This window comes from Strix uralensis, chromosome 24, assembly GCF_047716275.1.
Source record: "Strix uralensis isolate ZFMK-TIS-50842 chromosome 24, bStrUra1, whole genome shotgun sequence".
NCBI classification, from domain to species: Eukaryota; Metazoa; Chordata; class Aves; order Strigiformes; family Strigidae; genus Strix; species Strix uralensis.
In genome coordinates this window covers 9,102,709-9,127,726 of record NC_133995.1, presented here as the reverse complement: position 1 = coordinate 9,127,726, position 25,018 = coordinate 9,102,709, and the positions used below count along the sequence as shown (strand labels likewise).

Sequence of the window (25,018 nt, the reverse complement as noted above, 5' to 3'; positions counted from 1 at the left end):
TTTACTCAAAACTGTTTGCATATCAGTGAAAGTCTTTGGTTTTTGAAGACCGCTCAGTTTACTCCCAGACCTTTCAAGCTCAGCTGGAGGCACTGAACGATTTCCAAGACCAATCTGAGTTACAGATCAATGACAGCTGTTCAGGCAAACCACGTGTGGGCAGTTTGCAGCTCTCCCAGCCATTTTCTCTTCATGAGCTCACTGAAGCCTTCGTGCATCCCCTCTCCCCACCCGCCCTCGCAAAGGGCTCTGCCGAAGGCCCGGGGAAGTGCCACGCTGGGGCCGGCATCGCCAGGCACCTGCTGGCCCCGGGTTTGTACAAGCCCCGCAGCCTCCGAGCGCGGCAGGAGCAGCATCTCCCCCTCCGCACATCCAGAGACACCCCGGGCCACCACCCAGCCGGGTCCCTCGCTGCCACCCAGCACCCTCGCCCAGGGCTTTGCTCTCAGCCTGTGCCGCTTCCCAGAGCCCCGGCTCCGGCTCCTCCAGGGCTCCTGACCAGCCTCACCTGACCCGTTTTCCTTCCTCTGATCCAAGCGGGTTTCGAGCAAACCCCAGCACCTCCGCAGCACCCCACAGCAGAGGTTTCCATTTTTCCCTAGGAGAGGATGCAGGGCAGGGACGGTCCCCCCACTGCGGAAGGCTTCTCTCCCCTTCACGTGTCTGCAGCAGAAACCTGGACCTGTCCCTCTTTAATCTTGGTTTGATTTATAACAGCTCCAGATCAGGGGAACCAGTTGGTGCTGGAGAAAGCAGAGTGCAGGGCCTGGCCCCAGGCGGGCTCCCCCCAGCACGGTCCCTCCTGATGCTGGCAGAGGCAGATGCCCCAAGGGCACCCACCAGCTCCTGGGGGACACTAGACCTTGGCCGCTTGCCTGGGGCACCCAAAATGCACACGGGGAGCCAGGGGAAAGTACCCCAGCTTTAAGAGGCCCATGGTAAGAATAGGTTTCTCTGATATTTTATCTAAGGCAACAGAGTTCTTTTTTCCCCCTTTTAAGAGTAAAAATTGCCATATGTTAAATTCCAATTAATTAGTCTTGGTTGCTCAAAAGAAAAGGGAAAAGCTCTACAAGATTAACCCAAACCCCAGTAATAAGATATTAAGGAAATACAAGTATCTCATTCTTCAGATCAGAGGGGTTTAATAATAATGGCAAAAATCAATATGAAACTAAATTAAATCTGCCGTGTATATTCATCAGGTGATTTGATAGAGAGTCTGCCAATTCAGGTCTCTATTGCTATGATAAGTAAATATAAACCTATTACTTTTCAGATCACAAAGTTGTAATGGAAATGATCAAGAGCAAATGCAATCAAAACTACCTTTCACACCAGCCAAATTCCAATTAAATTAAGCCAGATTATTCAATAAGGAAGCCCACAAAAATCAAGCTCTTTATTGATGTAATGGTTCAGAAATACAAACTTGCTGCTTTCCAGATCACAGCATTTCAATGCAGGGGAAGAATTAAGACTTCAGTAAAACTGATTTCATTTACATTCCGCTGGAAGTGAGCACAGTAATTCCTCCTCCCCCTGACTTCTCGTTCGCCTGCCCAGCAGCAGCCTTCAGCTCTGCTCTCCCCGCTGGCTGTGAGACTCCCAGGAGCCCGTTATTTTACCAGGGGGGCAGGGGGGGGAAGACTTCTTAGTATCCATAACAAGTGTGGCAAGGAAAAGAGCTGCACTAGAAAACCTTAGTGATGAACATCCCCACTACCCTGTAAGAAATCATTTCCCCTTAGACTGGACGGCTGGCCCCTACCTGGGACCCCTCTGTACTCTCCAGATGACCAACCGGCTTTTCTTCAGGAAGAAAACTCGGGGTTTTCGACAAGGACTTGGGTCAGATGGTCATGCTGAGGCAGCTGGGCTCACCAGAAGGCTTTAAATCCTCAGTGCAATCAATTTACCTGCAGCTGCTAATAGGCAGCAACACACAAATGATTTTATTAAAGCTGGAAGAGGCAGAACTCCTGACATTTTATTCCTGGGGAAGATTTGTCACACCCCATTTTCAGTGGGTCACTGAATTAAGATTCAAATGTACTTATCCCCTTCCTCTGAGGCAGCACAGGTGCCTCCGGGCTGTCTCAGCACCCAGCTCTGAGGGTTTTGTTCCCTTTTCAGGAGGTTTGGCTGACAACAGGGCATCTCGGCGCGGATTCCTGGCAGCACGGCAGTGCAGGAGCCTGGGCACCCACCGCACAGGCAGGGACCAGTCCTCAGCCTCTGGGACATGGGTCTGAGCTTCCAGTCTGAAAAATAAAATCCCTAAAGGCTCCATAAATTCCAGTTAGCCTTGTTGTCGTACATTTGTTATTGTCCTTCTGTGCTCCTGCTGCCAGGTGATGTCATATGAGAGGCTCTGGAAGCCTGAGAGCAGAGTTCAGCACAAAGACCCCGCGGGTGACGCCGAAGGGGTGAGGCAGTTTCGGCAGCAGCAGAGGGGGAAAAGCCAAGTGACCCAAGGAGGGGAGAGGCGAGGGTAAAAGCCCGCAGGAATTGCACCAACTCGGGGTGATCTGCTCTGCAAAACACCGACTGCACCCACCTGCAGGGAGGTCACACACGGACCCGGGGCCGCAACGCTCCAGAGGCTCCTCGGCACTCGAGCAGGAGCAGGCACGGAATAAAGATGTGTGGTTGCAATCAAATTATCCCTTGAAAGAAATAACAATAAATTCTGAACTTCCCAATTACAGGGGACAGGCAAACCTTGGAAACCATTAAGAGCTGCTTCTTCTGTTGATGAATTATCCAGAGTGCACAGAGCTATTTGCTGAGCTTCACTGTATTACACTAATTATAAATTAATATATTGCTCATTACACAGTAAAGCTGTGCAGTCAACTAATGCACTGCTGCAAAGAGCCTATTTTAAAACATCCTCCAGTACTTTTATGATCTAGATGTTTAATTTACTTCTGTTCTGGCTTAAATGCCACCAACATGTCATTCTTTCACAAAGAAATATCTCTGGCTTCATCCTACCTCCTTTGGGGCTCAGCAACACAGAAGAATGATGAAACTTAAGGCTTTTTTAATGCTAAACAGTTGCATGAGAAATTAAGCAAAACAGCATAATTTAAGCCTAATTCCTGTGTTAGTAGTTTTTAAATCAGTGTTTATCCCGGCAGCAGGCTGGCAGGAGGTTATCGGTCCCGGTTCCAGTGCCCCCCGTGCACAGGGAGCTGCCCCGGTGAGCTCAGCTCCCCCCGCCCTGCAGAGACAGGCAGAACCAGCAAGAGGGCTGCTCTTCTCAAAGAAAAATGGCTTTCTGAAAGGCATTAAAACCTCCTCTCCTTTGCAATAAGCTTTTCATTTAAAAAGGGCTTTGGAAAATTTTTCCTTCGGTCCTCCCCTAGAAATTAAAAGGAATAATTTTCATCACCATTTTCACACAGGTTTGTCCAGAAACAGAGGTGATGTCATACCCTTACATCTCCTCTATTCTGCACGGGCAAACCCCGGGCAATTGGGGAGGGAGGGGAGGACCTGGGAGCTCATCCTCTCCCTGGAGCCTGGGGCAGGGAGGCTCCAGCTGAAGGGGGGAAGGAAACACCAGTGTCCAGGTCCAGCAGAAACCCTCAAACGATGCTGAACGACTCAGAAACCTGGTGTAGATCAGCCTGCGCAATCCCAACAGCTCTGGAGGCTGCAGGAGAAAGTCTCGCCAGCTTTGTGCCCACTCGAGGAGAGTTTCTGCTCCGCTGCAGTCGCTCGGAGCAGCCCGGGGGTGAAGTGTGGAAGCAGAAGGCCGGTGACTTTGGTAGGGATCACGCGGGACAGCAGATCTGTCCCGTAAGGCATTGGAGGCTCCCGTGGAGCCGTGCCCTGTGCTCGGGCAGAGGGACACGTCCCAGGACAGAGACGTCGGGGCAGGAACCCCCGAGGGGCGGGAAGGGCAGAGGGCAGATGGCCAGTGCCGCGTTTACTGGCATCGGCCTCCCCAGGCCGGGAGTCTGGAACTGCCGGTGTCCCGGGGCACAGGGCTCCTGCCAGGCAGCCCGGGAGGGGGAACACCGCCCCGACAAGGAGGAAACATCACTTTGTCCCGGCAGGAGGGATGAATAGGAGGAAGCGTAGCCCTCTGTCTTGGAAACCCGTCAGCAGCACTGCATTGTTCCAGGGAGCATTCTTGCAGTGTGTTTTTATGTCAGACCATTCTTTCTGTGCAGCGCTTGGCGTAAAGGAAACAACAAATACCAAACGGGCTCAGCCCTCCAGAGAAGTCATTTTGGAAACTGCCATTTCCTTCTTTCCAAGGAAAGCATCCCTGTGACTCAGCAGTACAGGGCTGAGCGGCAGCCTGATGGAGGAGAGAAACATTCCCTGGAGAAACCGGTGATTTTCAGCCTTAATAACACAAAGGATATTGCACTCTCGATATCCGAGCCCCCCCGCGGGAGCGGCAGCAGGACAGGGATGCTGTAAGGGGGAGGGTGTCTGGGGCAAAGAGAGAGGACCCAGGGCTGCTGGCAAGGGATGGGGGGGCTGCTGGCCTCCAGGCTACCACAGCAACTCCCAGTCCACCGCTGCCCACCACAGCTCCCGGCCATACTGGGGCAGCCCCGGGGCCCCCCCGCTGCCCCCGCCCCGGGCTGCCAGAGCACACACAGCCAGAAGGCACCGGGGAGCCAGGAGGGGAGAGATGGGCCCAGCACCAGAAATAGGAGCAGTGTGTAACCTGTGCGTGTGCCAGGGCTGCGAACCCAGCCAAACCGCGGGGCCCCCCGGCCCCCCCCGCCGTGACGAGCCCCGCAGCAGCTGACAGGGAGCTGCACCGAGCCGAAGGAGCCGAGGAATAATTTGTAGGAGGCAGCTGGACGCCCCGTCCCTGCGACCCCCCCGCCAAGGGAAGGGCCGGCGGGTTTTATTTTCGGTGCAGGCACCCACCGGCAGATTTTTCAGCCCAGGGTGGGGGGTCGGGGCCGGCCCCGGGGCCGTAGCGCAGCCTGTGGCGCCATCCAGCGCCACCTCGGGTCCCTGCAGCCCCCCCCCCCCGTCGCTGCGCACCCCCGGACAAAGCTCGGTCCCCTCGCGTTGGCTCCCTGCCCCTCCCGGGCCGGGGGGACTATTAATAGCCCGGCATGGCTGTGGTGGGGTTGGGTGTCCCTGGGGAGCGCTGGGAGGGGGGACAGAGCCCCCGCCACTGCCAGGGGACGTTGTATCCGAGGAAGTGGCTCTGCCGTCCCGTCCCCCCGGGGCTGACAGCGGCGGCCCGCCCCCCCCCCAGCTCCCGGGGTGACCCTCCTCAGGGGCTCCCCCTCTGCCCGGGCCGGGGGGGGCCCTGCGGGGCGATGCGCGTACGCGCTGCGGCGCTGAGCTGTCACGCGGCCCCCGGCCTTTCTCCTTCTCTTTCTCCTTCTCTTTCTCCTTCTCCTCCTCCTCCTCCTCCTCCTCCTCCCCCCGGCGGGGCGGGGCGGGGCGGCGGGCTGGGTTGAGCTGGGCCGGGCTCAGCTGGGCCGGGCTGGGTTGAGCTGGGCCCATGCTGCTGCGGGTGCGCGCCGCCGTGGCGCAGCTGGTGGCGGGGGCGGGCGCGCAGCCCCCCGCGGAGCCCCGGGGGGGCGGCGGCGGCAGCGGCGGTGGGGGGGGTGGAGAGGGGGGCTCGTGCTTCTGCCGGCCGGCCTTCCTCCAGCTGACCGCCGAGGAGCTGCGCCGCGCCGATGACCACGGGGGCCGGGCGGTGCAGAGCCCCGACGGCCGCCGCCGCCTGCCCTGGAGCACGGGCTACGCCGAGTGAGCTGGGGGGGGGGGTCCGGGGGGCGCTTTGCAGCTCGGGGCGGGGGGAACCGGCACGGCAGCGGGGCTCTCGGGAGGTGAAGTGGGTCGCAGGCAGCCGGCCGGGTTTGTTTCTCCAGGAGTAGCGGGGGGGAGCTGTGCCTTGCACGGGAAACCGTCAGTGGGGGTTTATGCTCGCACTCCCCCACCCCCGCGAGGGTTTCGGGCTCTTCTGTCCTTTGTTTTCTGCTCGGATCTGCACAACAGCCGGTGTCGCTGATGGGGAACTGACACCGGGGGGTGCAGGAGCTGCTGCGGCTCTCGCAGGGCCCGGGAGGGAGGAGGGACTCGAAGCTGCCCTGGGAGCGGGGCCGGATTTGGAGTTCCCCTTCGAGGGCCCGATCCTCTTCTCCTTTTCCTCGCGGCGAGTTTCACCGTCACCGCAGGCCGGGGAGGGGGGGGGGGGGGGGGGCGTTGTCAGGCATCTGCTCAGCACTGTCAGCCTGCTCCCGCATCCCTTTTTCAGGCTGACCTTCCCCATACCCTCGGGAGCTTTTCGAGGTGTTAATTCGCCCCAGGAGGTACTGGGGAGCAAAACCCCCCCTCTGCTCAGCACCGAGTCTTCTATCTCCCAGGACTTCTCTTTGCAAACCACTTGCAAAGTCTCTGCCCAAAGGCCCAGCCTGTTGTGCACGTTTACAGCTTCCTCCCGTGAGCAGGTTTTGCAGTCTAGAAATCTGCAGAGGTGGTGAAAAGTTAACGTGACTCTTTCTGCAAAAGTTCCGCTGGTTTCATCTTCATCACCTCGTCCCCCTCCTCCTCTGCAGCACCTGCTCCCTTGAGGGTGCTGGGAGCGGTAGGACAGGGATGTGGCTGGGGGTGCGCATTGAGGCTGGTTTTTGGGCAGTTGCTCTGCTTGGGGCGGTGGTGGGGGCCTCCAGCAAAACCAGCTTTTTCTGGTCACCCCCCTCAGTGGGTGCCTGGGTGCTGGTGCGGGCAAGTGCTGCTGCTGGCCCCAGATAGACTGGTTGGGCACATCTCACCCGGCCGCTGCCCAGACAGGGCAGGAGCACCCACAGAGCCCCGGGATGTGGGGCATGGGCGGGCGTTGGGGGCTGGGGGCTAGCTTCTGAGGGAAAGAAAGAGTCTTTACATCTTGTTTCCTCCTGGCAGGGTGATTAATGCGGGGAAGAGCCAGCACAACGAGGACCAGGCGTGCTGCGAGGTGGTGTTTGTGGGGAGGAGGCCCAGCCCCAGGGGCCGGCTGCCGTCCAGGGAAGGTGGCGGGGAGCTGGACGGGGTGAGGGCCTGCACAGGCAGGGATGCGATTGGGGGGACGCGCGATGGGGCACATGGCGATGTCTGTGTGCTGGGGCTTCCCTCAGTCCCCGGGCTGGCTGCCCTGCTCCTGCCAGCTCCTGCCATCGTCCCCACTGGACTAACCAGGGCTGGCTGGCCCGGGGAGGCCACTGGCCCATGTGCCCCAGCGGGCTGTGGAGGTGCCTCCCGTTTGGAGGAGCTGGCTGCCGGGGACGCGCTGCTGGCAGCACGAGGTGTCTGATGCAGCAATGGGCTGGAGCCAGGGACCAGGGCTGGAGCCAGGGACCAGCTGTGTCTGGACACCCTGGATCAGCTGCCCGTGTTGCCTCTGCCTGCGCTGGGCTGTGACCTGTGAGCTGGAGGCCCTGTGTCGTTGTCCTCAGCTGGTGACCCCAGCTGCTCTGAATTCCCCGTCCTGTCTGCTTCCTCTCAGGCTCGTTTAACCTTCCTTCCTCTCCCCGTAGGGCAGGAGGGGTTTTTATTTCCACTACTGGGCCTTGTTTGATGGCCATGCAGGCAGCGGCGCTGCTGTCCTGGCATCCAAGAGGCTCCATCTGCACATCTGTGAGCAGCTCCGGGACCTCGTGGACATCCTGCAGGACCCCTCCCCGCCCCCCATCTGCCTCTCCCACGATGCCAGGGCTGGCCCCGTCGAGCCGAGCCGGGTCCCCCTGGCAGAGGACAACGGGGAGGTCCCCAACGATGCTGTGCCACGGTTTCACCTGGAGAAAGCGGTCTCCCACGAGAGCCTGGTGATCGGTGCCATCGAGAACGCCTTTAAGCACATGGTGAGCGAGCCCCCGCCTGTGGGGACGCCTGGGGCACCCCCGGGGAGCATCTCCCTGCTGTCCCTGTCTGCACCGGCGTGTCCCCTCCGGCGAAAGGCAGCTCTGCAGTGAGGAGGGGGCTGCAGTGAGGGCTCCGAGCAGGGCGGGCTCGGAGGGGGCACTGTGATGCTCTCCTGTATTTTGGGGGTTCAGGACGCAGACGCTTGGGGCTCCGGTGTGGGTGCAGAGGGCTTCTCTGTGCTTTGTCCTGCAGCCGTCCCTGGGCTGCGTGGGGAATGGTGCCTGGCCCTGCCTGGAGCAGGCTCTGGGCTCAGCTTGTAGCCCAGGTGCTGCCGGAGCAGCCGGGTGCTATTTTGGGCTGCTTGCAGCTTTGCTTTGCAACTTTGCCTGCTTGCCCTGCCCGGAGCCGCGCTCTGTCTCCCCAGGATGACCAGATCGAGCGAGAGCGAGCGTCCCAGCGCCTGGCCGGGGGGTGCTGCGCCCTGGCCGCCGTCTACCTCATGGGCAAGTTCTACGTGGCCAACGCCGGCGACAGCAGGTACGGCCCCGCAGGGCAGCCCCCGCCTTTCCCCCCGCAATCAGGGAGCTCCCCGGTGCTGGGGGCTGGTGAGGAGCAGCCAGCTCCGTCCCTGAAGCTGGGCTGTCTTGGGGAGGGCAGAGGCAGTGGGACCGAGCAGAGCTGTGCGCCGGGGACAGCGTGTCCTGCCGTCATCCCCGCGTTTGCCGGGCACACAGAGCGGGCTGCAGATCCACCTCCCGAAATCTGGGACCTCCTCCCTTCCTTCCTGTCTGCTTCTGGATCACACCCCAGCCCCTGCTGACAGTGCTGGCTTGGGCTGCAAGTTGGGGAGTGAAAATTGCCCTCAGCAAAGCTTTTGGAAATGTGCAAGAAGGCATTTTAGGGCACACTTTGTACCGGTGAACTGCTTCAGGAGAAGGACACACAAATCTCTGTGCAGACAAGTCCCGTGGGAGCTTGGAGCGCAGGGATTTTGGCTGATCCGTGCATTTCCGTGGGTGCGTTGCTGTAACTGCGCCCGGGTGTGTTCATACCCCCGAGCCACGGCAGAAGGCAAGGCCACCTTGTGGTGGGGGTGAAGCTGGTTTGAGTAGCTCTGTATTTACTGCAGGGTGCGCTTGTCCTCGGCAGGGTCAGGCCAGCAAACACAAGCTCTGGTAAATTGTCTGAGGCTGGAGGGCGCGCTTCCAGCTCTGGGATGGAGGAGGAGGAGGAGGACCTTCATGCCTCCAGTTTTGGGTGCGGGGCCCCTCCGTGGCCGTGCGGGACGTGCGCAGGGCCCCGGGGCTGTAACGGTGCCTCTGGGTGAGGGTCTGTTCCCTCCTCGGGTGCCGGACGCTGCCAGAGCTGGGCTCAGAGCTGGGCTCAGCCAGGCCTGGCATTGCTGGGGCAGAGCTGCAGCCCTGGGCAGTACAGTGGGGGGGGACAGCTGGGCCACCACTGCTGGAGATCCTCGATCCCCCAATGCCATCCAGAAACATCTCATAACCAGACTTTTAGTTTTTTTAGCACATTAAACAGTCAGACCAGCCCCAGCAGCGAGCCGCAGTGCTGCTGTGGGCCAGGCGCTCGCTCCCGTGTCCTGCTGCTGGTGAATTCTGCCTGTCTGGCGTGCGGCTCCCCTCTGAAGGGGGGTTTCCCACCTTTGTGCTCCTCCTTTTCTAACCATAGCCTGCCCTTTGGTTTGCTCTGCTTCATTCCCCTCTGCCCCATGCTTCTCTTCCATTTTCTCTTCCTCCCTGCCCCTGTCCTGCGCAGGAGGGGGACATGCCCTGCGTTAGCTGCAGTGGAGCCAGCATGCAGCCCCCCGCCTCGGGGCTGGGAAGGGGGCTGGCAGCGAGGGGGAAGGGTTGCACCGCCCGGCAGCCGTGCAGGGAATCGGTCCCGGAGAGCCGGGCTCAGCTCCCCTGCCACGTCTTCTCCTCCTCTCTAATCTCATCCTTCCATGTTTCATTGCAGGGCCATTATCATCCGTAATGGGGAAATCATTCCAATGTCCAGGGAGTTTACTCCAGAGACAGAGAGGCAGAGACTGCAGTTTTTAGTAAGAAAGACCTTTCTTCTAACCTCATTCCTGTTGAACCACCTCCTGGCCCCTTCCCAGCCCCCCACGCTGCCCCCTTGGTGGGGTCCCGGGGGCTGAGGGACCTGCTGGGACCTGCCGATGGCTCTTGTCCGCCCTGGCCAGCTCGCTGGGTTGGGGAGGGGCACTGGGACGTGGGGAGCTGCCCTGACCCACTGCTGGGGGGCATCTCCTGGACGGTGGAGCCCCGGTTTGCTGCGGGGTCAGCGTGGGGGTCTGCGCCCAGCCAGGACTTGGGGACCCCAGGCTCTCGGAGTGGGGCCGGTTTGGTCCCTCTGGTCCTGCTCCTGCCCGGGGTGGCAGCGGGCTGGCTGGGGCGGTGACCGGGAGGAGCGGGGCTCCGCTGCCTCCACCCGTCCTGCTCCCTCACACGCTCGAAGGAGCCACAGCGCTTGCGCCGAGTCCTGGTTTCTTCCCCGGCTGCTCCCTGGGGAGGCAGGGAGCTGACGTGTGCCAGCGGGTTTCTAGCTCTCTTCCCAAAAGCTCCTCTCCTGCCTGGCCTGGACAAACCCCCCTGTGCCACACAGGGAGCCTTTTTAAGGTTATAAAGACCTCTCTGACGGCAGCATGGAGGAGGAGGCGTTTGTGCTGGAGGAGGTCTTGCTGGATGTGATTTCCTGGCTTGCAACGTACTTGGAAAAACACTGAGGCATTTTTTTCTTGGATCTATTTTTGAATGACCGAGAGGAGGAAACTGCTGTGAGCGGGATCCTCTCCAGCCGGCTGCGATGGGCAGGGTGCAGGCAGGGGGCCAGGCACACGCTTGCTCTGCTGCACGGTGCCCAGGCCGTGGTCAGGGCCCCCCCGGCGCGGGACGGGGCTCTCCGTGCCTCTGCACCGAGCCCTCCCGTGTTCCCGAGGGCTCTCCTCCTTTCTTTCAGCTCTTTCTTCCTCCACCTGCATTTCCCAACGCTGTCCCTGTTCCCAGTCCCCTCGCTTTGTGCCCTGGGGCTGCCCGGGGAAGGGGCTCTGTGCTGCTTCTTGGCCAGGACACGGTTCCTGAAAAGATCCTTCAGCTCTTTTCCTCGGGCGAGTGCTGTGCCCTGTGCTGGGCCCCGGGTGCCAGGAGGTCTGTGGCTCTGACTCCTCTGGGGAAAATTCCAGCTTCTCCTGGAGTTTGCTGGGTTTTGATCCCTTTTGGAGATCCTCGTTTCCCAAAACTCTCCATGAAAAGCTTCACCTTGCTGGGTGTTGGCATGGCTGTCGCCAGCTCTTGTCTGCCCTCTGGGCGTAGCACAGATGGGTGGTTTGAAGCTGCTTCACCACCGCCCAGAGCAGCTGACGTTATCGCCATAGCGGGGGGGCTGGCGGGCCCCGTGCCGCGGTGGCCGGCGAGGTGCTGCGGTGATGCCGGCGCTCCAGCGTGGATCCCGCGCTCCCAACCCTGTGGCTGAGCCGCCGCTTTGTCCCACAGGCGTTCCTGAGGCCCGAGCTGCTGGGGAAGGAGTTCACCCACCTCGAGTTCCCCCGCAGGATCCAGCCCAAGGAGCTGGGGAAGAAGATGCTGTACAGAGACCAAAACATGAACGGCTGGTAACGCCCCGTCCCGCTGCACCCGGCTCCAGCAGCCCTTCCTGTGGGCCGGGGCTGTGCCACGCCACGTCCCCGGGTCTGGAGGGGCCTTATCCTGGGGGATGCCATGTCCTGAGCGGGCAGGGGAGGTGCTGGGAGCCTTCGCCTGCTGAGATGTCGTCTCCGGTTTATTTTAACCAGGGCTTACAAAAAGGTAGAAGAAGATGACCTGAAGTTTCCACTTATCTACGGGGAAGGCAAAAAGGTGAAGTGCTGTGGCAGGAGCTGTGTGGGGGTCACATCCCGCCCACCCTTGATGAATTGGGGGTTTCCAGCTTGTTTTTGCTAATGCTGTCGCCAATGCCACCGATTCTCAGCTGGGAATGGAGGTGGGGATGAAGCAGCTTAAAGCTTCCTTTTGATTTCTCCCTTCTCCAGGCTCGGGTGATGGCCACGATCGGGGTCACGCGGGGCCTGGGAGACCACGACCTCAAGGTGTTCAGCTCCAACATCCACATCAAGCCTTTCCTGTCCTGCTTCCCCGAGGTGAGCCTGGCTGCCGGCCGCTCCGCTCCCGGCGGTTCCTGCAGTGGCCGGAGCCGGTCGGGGTGACCAGCCCCATGGTGCGCCCAGTGCAGCAGGAGCCTCCTCTGCCTCTCTGCCCCTCACCCTTGCACTTGCCCCATCGCTTGCCAGGTCAGGGTGTACGACCTCACGCAGTATGAGCACTGCCCTGACGACGTTCTGGTCTTGGGCACTGATGGGCTCTGGGATGTCACCAACGACAAGGAGGTGGCTGGTGTGGTGATGGAGGTGCTGATGAGCTACGAGCCCAACGACCCGTGCAGGTGAGCCACGAGTGGGCAGCGGGACGAGCGTGTCCTGCACTTCGACACCTCCCCTTGCTCCATGGAGCCATGTCGTGGCCGTGTGTCCCTCCGGCCTCGGGGCTGGTGCTGTCTGCAGTGTGCCACGCTCCCCTGGATGCACGTGTCTGAGCTCAGACCTCTCCAAGGGACCCTTTCCTGCACCGCTGGCTCCTCCAGCTTCTCCGTCCTTGCCAGGGACCACAGGAGGCTGCATCAGGGGGTCTGGTGTGGCTTGCTGAGCCACGTGGTGCTGCGTCCCCCAGGTACACCATGGTGGCCCAGGAGCTGGTGGTGCGGTCCAGGGGGGTGCTGAAGGAGCGGGGCTGGCGGCTGGCCAACGACAAGGTGGGCTCCGGCGACGACATCTCTGTCTTCGTGATCCCTCTGGGCGGCCCAGGCAACTACACGTGATGCCCGATGAGCCAGGGGCAGCGGGGCTCGCCTTTGCCTGGGCAGAGCTGAGCGGACGCTGGCGCTGCCTCAGGGCCACCTCTCCCTCGAGCACTTGTCTCCTGAGCTGACCGCGAGAAGAGAAAGAAACCCGGAACCTCTGTCTGTGCCCTGGCCCAGAGCATCTCCTTCTACGTGATGCCCCCCAGCCCTGGGTGGAGGTGGAAGGGCCTCGGACAGAGAGCGGAGATGGGGGGTCAAGGGATGTTTTTTTGTGCTGCCACTTTCTTGATTGCTGTGAAAAGCCTCAAGGCTCCCTGGCTTCTCGGTGCGTCCTTTGCCCTGGGCTGGGTGCGCTGGTTCCCGCCACGTGCCGCGGCTGTCGGGGCACTCGCGCCTGGAGAAGCCTGTGCTGCTGCTGCAATCGTCTTCTCTCCCCCCCACCCCGTGACACTCGCACTGGTGACACCGACGCCACTGTTGGGGCTGGGCCAGGCCAGGGCCTGGGGTGAAGCCCAGCCGGCAGCCGGGCCGTGCTCAGCCCGGCAGAAGTCCAGTTGTGGGTGGTGTGGCGGGGGCCGAGCCCCACACCCGACGCCCTGGTTTTGTGCTTGTCCTCTGTGGCCCCTCATGCCTTCGTCCCGGCCACGTACCGTGTCTTAGTCCCAGGTGTGGGAGGAGGGGGCAGCGCTCGGTCGCTGCGGCGCACCGCGAGCCCCAGGGAAGGAATGAGCTATTGCACTGCGCGGGCTGTGCCATGGGTGCTGCCCTCACCCCTCTTCATGCCTTGGATCACTGCTGTGTTTCTGGAGCCAATTATTTATTATTAACTGGAGAGCTGAGCTGGAAAAGGTCTAAATCCTTTCTTGGTGCGGGGAGTCTCTATGAATATGTGTCTGTACTTCTGAGCGGTTCGAAGTTGGCCGCTGCTGAGCCGCGGTTGCACAGAGCAGCCCTATTCAGCCGAGCTTAACAGCTTAAATGTGCTGCGTGGATCTGCTTAGCTGAGGGCTGGAAACCCACAATAAAAGCACTTTGGTTGTGACTGGGGGGGGGCGGGGAAGACAACTCCCTCCTTTTTTTGTAATAATCTTGAAGCTGGTGCTGAGCAGAGCTGTAGCAGCAGTTGATCGCTGCCCAGGGTCTAACTTTGCACCACACATACCTCTGCCCCGGAGGATGCATTCCCTGGACCTCTGCAGAGCGTCGTGTCCTCCCGGAATGTGAGGGGTGGGCCCTGTCCCTCCTTGTGGGAAGGCTCCGTGGCACCAGTAGCCTGTGTCCTGCTGTCACTGGCTGGAGCCACCTCTTGTCAAGTGTCACCTCTGGTGAATGTTGTTTGTCTCTTGTAATCAGTGGGATGTAAATAAACTGGGTGCACTTAATGGGAAGTGAAAGTTATCCAGCGAGATTTTAACCTGTTGGTGTCTGTGCCAAAGAGAGCAGGGAGTGGCGCTGGGGCTGGGAGCCTGTCCTTGCGTAGCACTGTGTGTGTAAATAAAGGTTTTGCCACTCACAATCCTGCTTCAAAGTCTTTCTTGCAGAGCTTCTGCAAAGACCTACCTAAAAGCCAATTAGCTCTGATTAATTTATGTAGGCAGGCAGGGTAGCAAATAGGCCCAGGCAGAGCCATGTGAGCTGCTGCCGTCCCTCTGCCCTTGGTGCTGGCCGGACCCTGTGGAGTTTCTCCCCCTCGCCCTGGGGAGCGGAACCGCGACCATGTGGCCCGGGGGGGGCTGCCTAGGGCTGGGGGGCAGCGGCGATGGGTCACAGGGTGGGTCTGTAACCCAGAGCAGGACCAGGTTGGTGATGGCTGCACTGGGCTTGGGTGAGGATTGAAAAGCAGCGGGCCCCAGCCTGGACCCCCCCGGCCGCTCCCTGCTGCAGGCAGCGCCTGGTTGGATGCGGGCAGTGGAGGGGAGGAAGGGCTGATGGTTTCCCTGCCTGCAGGGTCCCTCCTTCAGGGAGCGGGTGGGTGGTGGCTCCCAGGGAACTCCCAGGGACACGATCATGCCAGAGAGGCAGGACCCCTCTCTGGGAATTCCAGCATCCCAGCAGCAGCTACCCCTGCCTCTGGGGTGTCCCCCGTCCCCCTGACTGGTGCTCCTGATGCTCACAGACGTTTTCCCCACTCCCCCAGCTCCCCCACAGTTGTTTGTGCAGCCTCGTTCCCCTGGTGCGATGCTCGTGGTGGTGGCTCTGCTTTTCCAGGTCACAGCCTGGGAGCTGCTGGGTGAGGCAAGGAGGCAGAGGCTGCATTTAAAGCTTCCTCTGTGGTCCCCTTTTTTACTGAGGAAACATTTCCTTTGGAACCAGCTCCTGGCCTAGGGCTTGATAAATTGAGAAAAATCGTCTCCGAGCCCTTAAAATAGCAGCGGTTTATGAGCCTGGGTCTGGGCCAGGCCCCCGGGGCCGCCTTTCCCTGGCTGAGTGGCCGGGACTGGGCCCTGCGGCTGGGCCGTCGCGGGCAGGAGCTGCTGCCCGGTCCCTGCCCAGGGCACGTCCCTCCACCCCGGTGGGAGCGGGACCTTCCCCCGGGAGCCGGCGGCGGCGGGGCAGCACGTGGGGGAGGCAGGAGGGGCGCGACGGGGTTCGGCTGCTGGGCACCGCTGCCTCTGCCGGGATCTGCCTCCGCTGGGATCTGCCTCCACTGGAATCTCCTTTCCCTGGGATCTCCCTTCCCCGGGATCTCCCTGCCCTGGCAGATCTCGCCTCTCGCTCCCGGTGCCTCTTGGCGCTGCCGTGATTCCCTCCCGGGGGAAGCTCTCCGCGTCTCCCGGGGATTTGCTCCCGTGGCGGGGGGCTCCTGCCCAGGGGGTCAGGCCCAGGCTGGGCGTTGCCGCTGCTCCTGCCTGGAGGGGGTTTGGGAGCAGCAGCTCTGCCCTCCCTGGCAGCGCCGGGGTCGCCCCGCTGCCGCCTGGCGCCGGTCACCCGAACCGGGAAAGGGCCCGGGGGGAGCCCCGGACCAGCCCGGGGATGGGGGAACCAGCGGCGGGTCCCGGGTGTCCCCGGAGCCGGGGAAGGGGCACAGTCCCAGCAAGGCTCGGCTCAGCAAGGCTCGGCTCAGCTGAGCCCGGCTCGGAGCGCTCCCGCCCCGCCCGCCGCGGGCCGCCCCCGGACGGGGCGGGGCCGTCTGAGCCGCGGAGCCGGGGCCGGGGCTGGGACCGGGACCGGGATCGCGATCGGGACCGGGACGGCGGCGGAGAGAGGTGCGGGCTGGGCCGGGGGTGCGGGGCCTGGGGGAGCTGAGCGGCGGGGGGCACTGCTGGGGGTGGGGGGGCCGTGGGGTCTGGGCAACTGGGGTCACTGGTGGGGTGTGGGGTTACTGGTCTAGTAAGGTGTGCGGTCAGAGCTGGGGTTTGGGAGAACTGGGGTCTGCGGTTACTGGTGGGGTCTGGGCGAACTGGGGTGTGTGGGGTCTGAGATGGAGTTTGGGGGAACTGGGGTTTGCGGTTACTGGTGGGGTGTGGGGTTACGGGTACTAGTAAAGTGTGGGGTTGGAGCTGGGGTGTGGGGGAACTGGGGTGCGGGGTTACTGGTGGGGTGTGGGGGCGGGTGCCCCGGCCGGGCTGGGTGGGGCGCAGCGGGACAGGAGGGGGTGGGTGTGCCCGGGATGGCGTGGGGGTCCCTGGGCGCGGGGCAGGGATGGGTCAGCGGCCGTTCGGGTCGTTCCTCGAGGGCGGCTGAGGGCTGCGGGTCCCGGCCGGGGCTCCCCGCTCCTCCCGGCCAGTGCCTGACCCGGGCCAGGCTGGGGGGAGAGCCCGGGGGCTGCTGCCGCGACCCGCCACCCCTCCCCACAGCCCCCGCTCCGGCTGCATCCCCGTGCGCGACCTCGCTCGCAGGGCGGCTGCTCCGTGTTTTCTTCAGAAAAAGGAAAAAAGTTCCCTTTGCTTACTGCTGAGCTCATTTTTAAACGTTTATATTAGGGGGGGCTGGGAGGGGGGGAGAAATAATTGTGTAATGTCTTAAGAGCAAGGGAGCATTCCAAAAGCATGACTGCGCCGCCGTTCCAGCACTAACAATCTGGCAGCAGAGTCTTCCAGCGGCCGCCAGCCCCCCTAAACCCAGCCTCAGCCTCTCGACACCCCCGTGGTCCCCGGGCTGCGTCGGGGGGTGCATCTGCGAGGGGGGGTGGGCTGGGAACGGGGCCCCGGCTGAGCCCCCGGGCCGGATCCCCAGCAAAGCGTTTGGGTCGTGAAACCGGAGACAGGGAGGTCGCGGCTTTGGCTGGCTGCGTTTCACTGAGGCCACTTTAATTTTATTTTCATTTTGCCAAGTGCCTTTTGGTGTCCGAACAGTTTCAATTTCTGCTCAGCTCCTCCATCCCAGCTACAAGTGGTGTAGGTAGAGGCTGTGTGAGCTTTTACGGGCTTTAAACTGAATCCATGTTCCTGACAGCTACAGCTTCTCCAGGGAAATGTTTTTTTAAGCAGAAAATAAGCCAAGTCACTGTCTTCCAACAGGTTATCGGGAGCGTTTAACCAGGCTCACCTCCTAACTTGCTGTTTGCGCTGGAGAGGCGTATTGACATGAAAAGTAAGGAATGTATCAGCAAATATTGATTGGCCCTGGGGCAGGGGCAGCCAGGCATTGCACAAGCACAGGCGTCTGCTGAGGCTGTGGCACCTTATTTGAAGCTTTCAGCGAGACACTTGCGCTGCCGTGAGCCTGGGAAGGCTGTTGCTTCCGCGGGAGGTAGAGTGTGAACGTGGCGTGATGGCCTCTGGAAACAGAGGTAAGGGCAGGCAGCGTTTCCCACAAAGCTCAGGCACTTGTGGTTCAAGCTTTGTTTAGGCTTTAAAGTCCTTCTGTTCCAAGTCCCTTTCTCTGTTTTGCTTGTGGTTGTTTTTGTGGGATTTCGCAGTGAAAACCAGCCAGCCCGGGGCTCTGCTCCGCGCCTGGCTCCGGGCTGTTGCCCTTTGCTCTGCGCTGGAGCGTGCTGCAAAGCCAGGCTGGCTGAGCTGGCCCAAAGAATAGCTCGGTGGTTTAGAAGAAAACTGCTAAGATCTAAAACTTTAAGCACGGAGTTCGAGCTCCTTTTTTGAATGATCGCTCGTCATTCGGACGTGGCAGCTCTGGGTGTTAAGAAGATTTCAGGCAGCTTTTCCAGGGGTGGGTACAGACATGTGCTGGGTGCTGGGTGCAGGTTTGGCAGCGGGACCGCAGCCTCTGAGCCGCCGGAGCTGGCGCTGCCATCGGGGCTGGGTCGTGCTCTGGGTGTCAGCGATGGTTGTTGGCGCGAGCGAGGCTGGAGGCTGGTCTGTGCCACACAGAAACGCAGAGCTTGGACTGCCCGGGGCTGCGCCAGCAGCAAATGGCAGATGCTGTGGGGCCAAACCAGCGCCGCTTTGATTGTCTCCAAGCTGCCGTCAGCCCGGGAGCTCGAGCCCCACCTCTGGCCTGGCCGTGGCGTTTCCCTTTGGCTTCAGCCCCTTTTGGAACTGTCTTCTGCTTCTGTATAAGGGTCCCTCTGATATCTGAGGCACTTTGCTGGGACGCTTGTCCTGTGCTGCCTTGGCCATGGTTCAGATGTCTCAGCAAATTAAATTCCCCTCGATGGGCAAACCTGTCAGATTTTAATTTGGAAGTTTACTTCCTTTTTCATTGCCCCAGCAAGTCCCACCAGCTAAAACCAGCTAAATTTCTGGTGTGGAACAGCACTGCAGGGCTTTCTGCTGGTGACACCTGGCGATGACCCGTGTGCCTCTGTCATTCTGTCCCCAAACACCTTCAATCCCTGTCCAGTTACTTGAACTTGGGGACAGCTGTGGCCTTGACACCGGCTCTGGGGGTTCCCTGCTTGTGCTGACCGTGTTGGTGGGGAGGGAGGAGAGAGGCTCTGGGGGGGTCTGGAGGGAGGCACCCCCATGCCCACAGCCCCTGGGGCTCCAGCCGTGCCCATGGTGGCCTGTGGCTGCCCAAAGTGGCTCCTGTTTGCCCAGTGGTGGCTCTCCAGGGCCCTGTCCCCAGGTGCCCTCGCCTGGCGCGCTCGGCGGTGGCAGCAGCCCTGTGCACACACACGGCCACGTTTGAAGTGGAGACTTGGCTGCACTGGTCAGAAAACATTTTCTGTGCTCCCTGCTGGAGTTCCGTGCTCGCTGGATCTGTGAGAGCTGCCTCAGGCCTCGTCTGCCTTACAGGTTGCACAGCCTGAGCCCGAGGCGTGTTTTGGGGTTTTTGAAATCCAGTTAAATGCCCCGTGGCTGTTCTAGCCTCGAGCCTGGTCTGTGCTGCACTAGCCCAGCTCCTTCCCAAACGAGAGTTAAATCAAAACAGCCCAGCCGAGCACTCTGGATGCTTTTGTTTGTTAAACCACTGAAATATTTAGCTGAGCTGAAGACACAGCAACACCAGGAAGATCTCGGTTTGTTCAAAGAGGTGTTTTTCCTTCTCTGGGGGATCCGGGTGGGTGCCTGGGCTCCAGGGTCCAGGGCTGCAAGCAGCAGGCTGGCTGTTCCCTGAGCACCCAGGCTTTGGGGTTGTGCCTCTGGCCAGGGCTGTGGCCAGAACAGAAATTCAGCTGGTTTTGCTGATGGGTGGTGTGACAGGTCCAGCCGGGGTGGAGCCGTCAGTGGCAGCACTTGGGAATTTCTGCTTTAGAACAAAACCCCTCTGTTGGCCTGGGGAGCTCGAGCCTTGCCAAGGAGGCTCGCTGAAAGATTTCTGTCCCTAGTTTGAGCCCTTCTTCAAAGTGTTAATGCCTTTCTCCACCATTTCCTGAGATCCCATAGCAGGCACTGGATGACGGACACATCCTGCTGCTGGAGGAATTCCCCTTTTCCTGCCCAGCAGGAACTTCACATTTTGAGGCACAAAGCTGGGGGGGGGGGGGCGGGCAGTAACGCCAGGGCTGTCCTGGAGCCCCGGCTGGTTTCATGCTGATGGCTTTAGAATAGCTGCTTGGAAAGCAGAGCAGTTTGGTTTCATTTTGCAATTTCTCGGCGTGTGGAAGGAGCTGCCTGCTCGGGATTGGGCCCTGCTGGTGGCAGATTGGGCAGCGCCGCTCTGCGGGAGATGCCGGTGCAAAGTTGCTGCTCCCTTTCATTATCTCTGTGAGCGAGCAGGAGGCGTCTCCAGTGAGGGACCCCAAGTGCTGCTGGCACCCGAAAACTGCGGTTGCCGTACGGGCCGACGTGGCTGGGCAGCCTTTGCTGTAACTCGAGGTGGTTAACGCTTGGCGGAGTTTAAAATCTGAATTTCCATGTCTGATGGGGGTGACTGCGTCCTTTTAATCATTTTGCCTGCCTGCCGTTGTAGTAAAACTGTCCTCCTCAAGTTGTCTTCATGTTTTCCACTCTCTTTTCTCTGCTCTGGCAACGGTGCAAAGCCCGTTGCGTCGGGCTCCCCTGTCCCAGAGACTGGCCTCATCCTGCTGAGGGATGGAGCATCCCCTGGCCGGGGAGCTGGTCTGCGAGTGCCACCGGTGTCCGGCGTTGGTGCCGGCCGGCTCACACGGCAAGGGCAGGGATGGGGACAGCCCAGCTGGCCACTGAGGCACGTAGTGCTCTCAGCCCCTTGCCCCGCTCGCCTCTGCATGACAGCTCTGGATTAGTAATGGGCTATTTCTGGATTGCTCTCATGAGTAATGGAATGAGTTGTGCTGAGATTTTGGGTGGGGATGGTGCCTCTGCCTGCTGAGTCACCGCTCGGCATCACGCTGGGCTCGGGAGCTGCCGGGGCCCGGGGCCGTCCTGGGTCAGGGTGGACAACGGGGGCCGTGGGAAGGAGCCCGGGGAGCGGCGACCCTGCTCGCTTTGGGGCATCTGCCATGGCCCCGGCCGGGCAGGCGCACAGGCCGGCGAGTGGAGCTGGCAACCACACCGGTTGGTTTTGGTTTAGGTCCCATGTCCGGCAGACAGAGCATGGGCAGATCTCGATGTCTCCTGGGAGTGTTTGTGTCCCCAGGCAGCCGCTGTTCCTCGCGCTGCAGATGTGCCGTCTCCGCGCTGAGTGGGTTAGATAGCAGCGCGTCCCACACTGCCTTTCATCCCCCCTCGGCCTTGAGATACGGAGTCGCAAAGCAGCAAATCGCATTTTGCTGTGGACAAAGGAGCTTTCTGTCTAAGTAAATAGACTTTTCTGCCCACGAGCTCTCCTTTTTCTGTGCTGTGCAGATGACGGCTGGGGAGAGGACGAGCCTTTGGTCAGATGAGGATGGTTTGCAGTGGGGCTGATGCGTTTCTTGTGACCCCGGGGACACGCTGTCCTTGAGGGCTTTCCCTCCTCAAGTGGGTAGGAGACAGCAGAGTCCTTCAGCCCTTTTATCTGCCTCTAACACAAACGTCAAGTCTCCTCAGGATGAGCTCCTGGCCGGCTGCCCGTGCGTGGGGCCACGGGCATCCCTGGCCCAGTCGGCCATGGAGCAGGGGGCACAAGGAAAGGGGCCGGAGCCGTGCCGGGGGGTTTCCCCTCTGCACTCAGCCCCCGGCAGTGGGACCCTTTGGGCACTCTAAGTATTTTCTTCAACTTTAGTGTTGCATCTATGTGCTCACCCTCTTTATAGACGTGCTGCTCACTGGGACGTGTGCTTAACGCCGAGGCTCCTGACCGAGGAGTGCTGGATCCTGCTGGACACGGCCCTTCGTCCTCCTCTTCTCACTTTACAAGTGCTGACTTACTATTTTTATTAAAGGCTCCACAGCACTCAGCACCACAAACCATTTGGCTCCTGAGCCAACGTGCTCGTAACCTGCGAAGCTTTGGGGCTCTGACAGGGTCTGGCCTGGCTCTGGGTGAAACCTTTCTCTCTTTTGCCCCAACCACACGGTTGGGCAGTTTGATCTGTGAGAGCTGGGGTGGTCCCCGAGACTCCCTTGGGGTTTGTGTGACAGCCCTGGGCAGGTCTCTGCCAGGCAGGAGCTCAGCAGTGACCTGCTGAGTATGCAGATCAGGGGAGCTCTCTTCAGCCTGCTTTTGAAATGCAAGTCAGCCGCTGAGCCTAATTTCTTAATCCTTCGTGTGCGGCTAATTATGATGCAGCCTTACTCGGGTTTTTCTCTTTTCTTCCCTTTTCCATTGGCGCAGGGTGCGGGTGTGATCACCCTGCAGAGGACCGGTGCCAGGTCCTTGTTAAAGTGTCAGGGCCCTGGTTAAATGCCAGACTCGTGATGGCCAGCGATCCCAGTGCGATCCCAGTGCGATCCCAGTGCAATCCGCTCCCAGCGCTTGCAGCTGGGTGTGTTGGCATAGCTCTGCGCATCCTTCCCACACGGTTCTTTCCCCTGAACCTCCCCGAGGCTCCAAGCCCAAACTGCCCCTCCCAGTCCCGCCGCCCTGGCCAGGGGGGGTTTGGAGGGGGACGTTGGAGTGTCTCTGCCTTCCTGAGCAGTTCTCTGGACAACTATAACTTCCCCCAGCCCACAGAGCAGCGTGTACCTTTCCCAGGATTAAACCCTGAGCCCTCAGTGAGCATCTGCCCGCGATTTCTGCGGGGACAGAGAGCTGGTGATGTGCCAGAGGTGCGTGAGGACTGGGTCGGGCTCTTTGGACTGAGGCGTGTGGGAGGTTGGGGATGGGAAAGAGATTCTGGGCCCAAGGTCAGGGAGGGATGTGATCCCGCCTCGGCTGATTTTCACATGCCTCGTTCAGGCGCCACGGCAGGAGTTTTGTGCCATCGTCCTGGGCAATTCCCAGGCTCAGCTGTAATCTCCTTTTGAAGCTCGGGGATGCAAAGGCATAGTTTTACTTCCAGGACTGCATCCTTTTTCCTTGGGACAGAAAGCAGCCTCCTTTGCTGCGGGGTTTCGGCTCTGTTTGCTGAGCGGTGGCTGGCAGCTTCCCCCGCTGCCGGTGCCAGCGCTGGCTCTCGGTTGTTATGTGGCAAAGGCTCCTTTGTCAAACAGGCTGGGACGGGGCCAGCCTGCTGCCGGGTGCCAGGTGCGCAGGTTGTGCTCGCCCGGACCTCCGAGAGCTCGGCTCGGCGCATTCCTGCTGCCGATTGGATTATTTGGGAGCTGGCGAGTGAGCCTGGGTGAAACCCAGAGTACAGTTTCTGCCCTGAGGAATTTATAATCCGAAATAAAACCAGCGGGTGCGTGCAACTCTGAGGTCGTCAGAAAAGCCACTTGCCTGGGGTGGTGGCCCAGTGTGAAGGGGTTGGATGGCCGGGGCAGGAGCCTCGCTGCCGACGCAGAGGGAGGGCAGGACGGTTTGTTGCCTGGTGTGAGGTGCTGCCCACAGCCGCTGGCACTGGCCGGGGCATCAGCGTGGTGGTTCGTGGCGATGGATGCGAGTGGCTTGGTCGGGCTGGTTCTCGCAGTGCCGGTGCCCGTGCAGGCTGTGTGCAGGAGCTGGAGCTGTGCCTCCATCCTACCGGTCACCGGCTGCTGGCGCTGGGGGGTGCCCGTGCCTGGTGCCCTCCTGGGCAGGCTGCGGGGCACGGGGGGACCCGGCGGGGCCGGGAGCGTGGGCTGCCCGCGGCTGCTCTGTCCCGCTCACCCGCCCTTGTCCCCGCAGCGATGGCGGCCATCAGGAAGAAGCTGGTGATCGTGGGAGATGGTGCCTGCGGAAAGACGTGTCTGCTGATCGTCTTCAGCAAGGACCAGTTCCCCGAGGTCTACGTGCCCACCGTGTTCGAGAACTACATTGCTGACATAGAGGTAGACGGGAAGCAGGTAAGGGCCGTCGTGCGGTGCCAGAGCTGCCACATGGGTCGTTCCATGCAGCTCAGGTGTGCTCGGGGGAGCCCCGTGGCTCCCACGTTTCTGGGTCACCCTGAACCTGCCCCGGTTTGAAGAAGACCATAGCTATAACTGAGGAAGAAGAACCTGCTCGCCCCTGGCCTGCCGAGCCATCCGGGAGCTGCTGAGCCATGTCCCTCTCCCCTCCCAGGTGGAGCTGGCCCTGTGGGACACGGCGGGACAGGAGGACTACGACAGGCTGCGGCCCCTCTCGTACCCGGACACGGACGTTATCCTCATGTGCTTTTCTATCGACAGCCCGGACAGCCTCGGTAGGGAGCGAGGGGGGGACCTGGGGCTCCCACAGCACTGGGTGAGCTGGGGGTGCTGCCCCTCTGGGAGGATGCTGGTCCCTCCCCTCCACCTCCTGGCTTTGCGGGCACTGTGGGAAAATGCTGGGAACTTGCTGGAGGTGGTGGGAGAGGAGAATGCTGCAGGGCAAGCTCTCCCCCCTTCCTGCGGGAAAAGCCCAACGCCGGTTCCCACAGCTGTGAGGGGGCCAGGGGGGAGCAGCCCCTTGGCTCAGGGGGGTCCACCTGTGCTCGTTGTAGAGAACATCCCCGAGAAGTGGACGCCAGAGGTGAAGCACTTCTGCCCCAACGTGCCCATCATCCTGGTGGGGAACAAGAAGGACCTGCGGAACGACGAGCACACGCGGCGGGAGCTGGCGAAGATGAAGCAGGTGGGGGGGCAGCCCTGGGTGCTGTGGACCCGGCGCTGAGGGCTGGGTGCCTCGAGGGCTGTCGCTCTGCTCTCGCTGCTGTTCTCTGGCGCTGTTTCCGAACCCTCTTTTTAATATTTTCCAGGAGCCGGTGAAGCCGGAGGAGGGGAGGGACATGGCCAACAGGATCAATGCCTTCGGCTACCTCGAGTGCTCGGCCAAGACGAAGGAGGGCGTGCGGGAGGTCTTTGAGATGGCCACGCGCGCGGGGCTGCAGGTCCGGAAGAACAAGAAGCGCAGAGGCTGCCCGCTGCTGTGAGCAGCCCGGGGGGCCAGCAGGCAGCTGCCTGCACCAGCCCCCGGCTGCCCTGCGCCGTGTGGGGAGGGAGTGCTGCCCGAAGCGGGACCTGGTGGTGCCAGGACCTTGCCCCCAGCCGAGAGCTGCCCGTCGAGCGTCCCTGCCTGGCTGCAGGCCAGGAGGGGCCGGTGCCTTCACTCCCCGCTGCTCAGTATGGGCCGGGCATTTGTGTAGCTCCCCGAGTCGCCCCATTTTGTACTGATCTCCCCGGTTTTGCCTCTCCCCTGGGGATTGCGGGAGGTGCCGCTGGCTGCCACCTGCAGCTCGTGCCTGGGGTCTGCCGGGCGCTCAGGCCGATGGATCTGCCCGCTCCCCTCGGCCCTGCGGGCAGCACATGCCAGCGATTTACGCAGACTCGCCCCGGGCAGCTTTGGGCCCCATCTGCGTGCAGGGCCGGCAGCGCTCTGCTCCCGGGACCCAGCGCCTCTGCCCAGCTCTGCCGGTGACGCCGCCCTCCAGTCTGCGTCGGGCACGGACTTGGCACCGGTAAACCGAATGGTGTAATCGGGAGAATAAACGCAAACTGGTATTTTAGTAATGGTAACTCCCCTTGTGTGGCATCCGTCCAGCTGGCCCTCGTGCCCCCACGCTGGTCCGGGCAGCTGCCTG

At 61.2% G+C, this 25,018-nt stretch overlaps 2 protein-coding genes across 5 annotated transcripts; both read left to right on the top strand.

Annotated features, from left to right (window-relative positions):
* Nucleotides 1–5,497: 5,497 nt before the first annotated feature.
* Nucleotides 5,498–14,230, top strand: PPM1J (protein phosphatase, Mg2+/Mn2+ dependent 1J). 2 transcript variants are annotated; one of them, XM_074893377.1, is made up of 10 exons: nt 5,498–5,748; nt 6,904–7,030; nt 7,515–7,838; nt 8,264–8,376; nt 9,817–9,901; nt 11,355–11,473; nt 11,654–11,717; nt 11,891–11,998; nt 12,149–12,300; nt 12,585–14,230. In XM_074893377.1, the coding sequence occupies exons 1-10, from the start codon at nt 5,498–5,500 to the stop codon at nt 12,730–12,732; spliced, it is 1,491 nt and encodes a 496-aa protein (XP_074749478.1). In that variant the 3' UTR covers nt 12,733–14,230. The 2 variants fall into 2 exon arrangements, with proteins under 2 accessions (XP_074749478.1, XP_074749479.1); XM_074893378.1 differs by having other exon boundaries at nt 5,611–5,748; nt 7,520–7,838.
* Nucleotides 14,231–15,823: 1,593 nt separating this feature from the next.
* Nucleotides 15,824–24,947, top strand: RHOC (ras homolog family member C). Of its 3 annotated transcripts, XM_074893379.1 has the most exons (6): nt 15,854–15,920; nt 17,175–17,247; nt 23,167–23,324; nt 23,542–23,662; nt 23,942–24,072; nt 24,197–24,947. In XM_074893379.1, the coding sequence occupies exons 2-6, from the start codon at nt 17,241–17,243 to the stop codon at nt 24,368–24,370; spliced, it is 591 nt and encodes a 196-aa protein (XP_074749480.1). In that variant the 5' UTR covers nt 15,854–15,920; nt 17,175–17,240; the 3' UTR covers nt 24,371–24,947. The 3 variants fall into 3 exon arrangements, with proteins under 3 accessions (XP_074749481.1, XP_074749480.1, XP_074749482.1); XM_074893380.1 differs by lacking the exon at nt 17,175–17,247 and having other exon boundaries at nt 15,824–15,920; XM_074893381.1 differs by lacking the exons at nt 15,854–15,920; nt 17,175–17,247 and adding an exon at nt 22,071–22,169.
* Nucleotides 24,948–25,018: the final 71 nt, after the last annotated feature.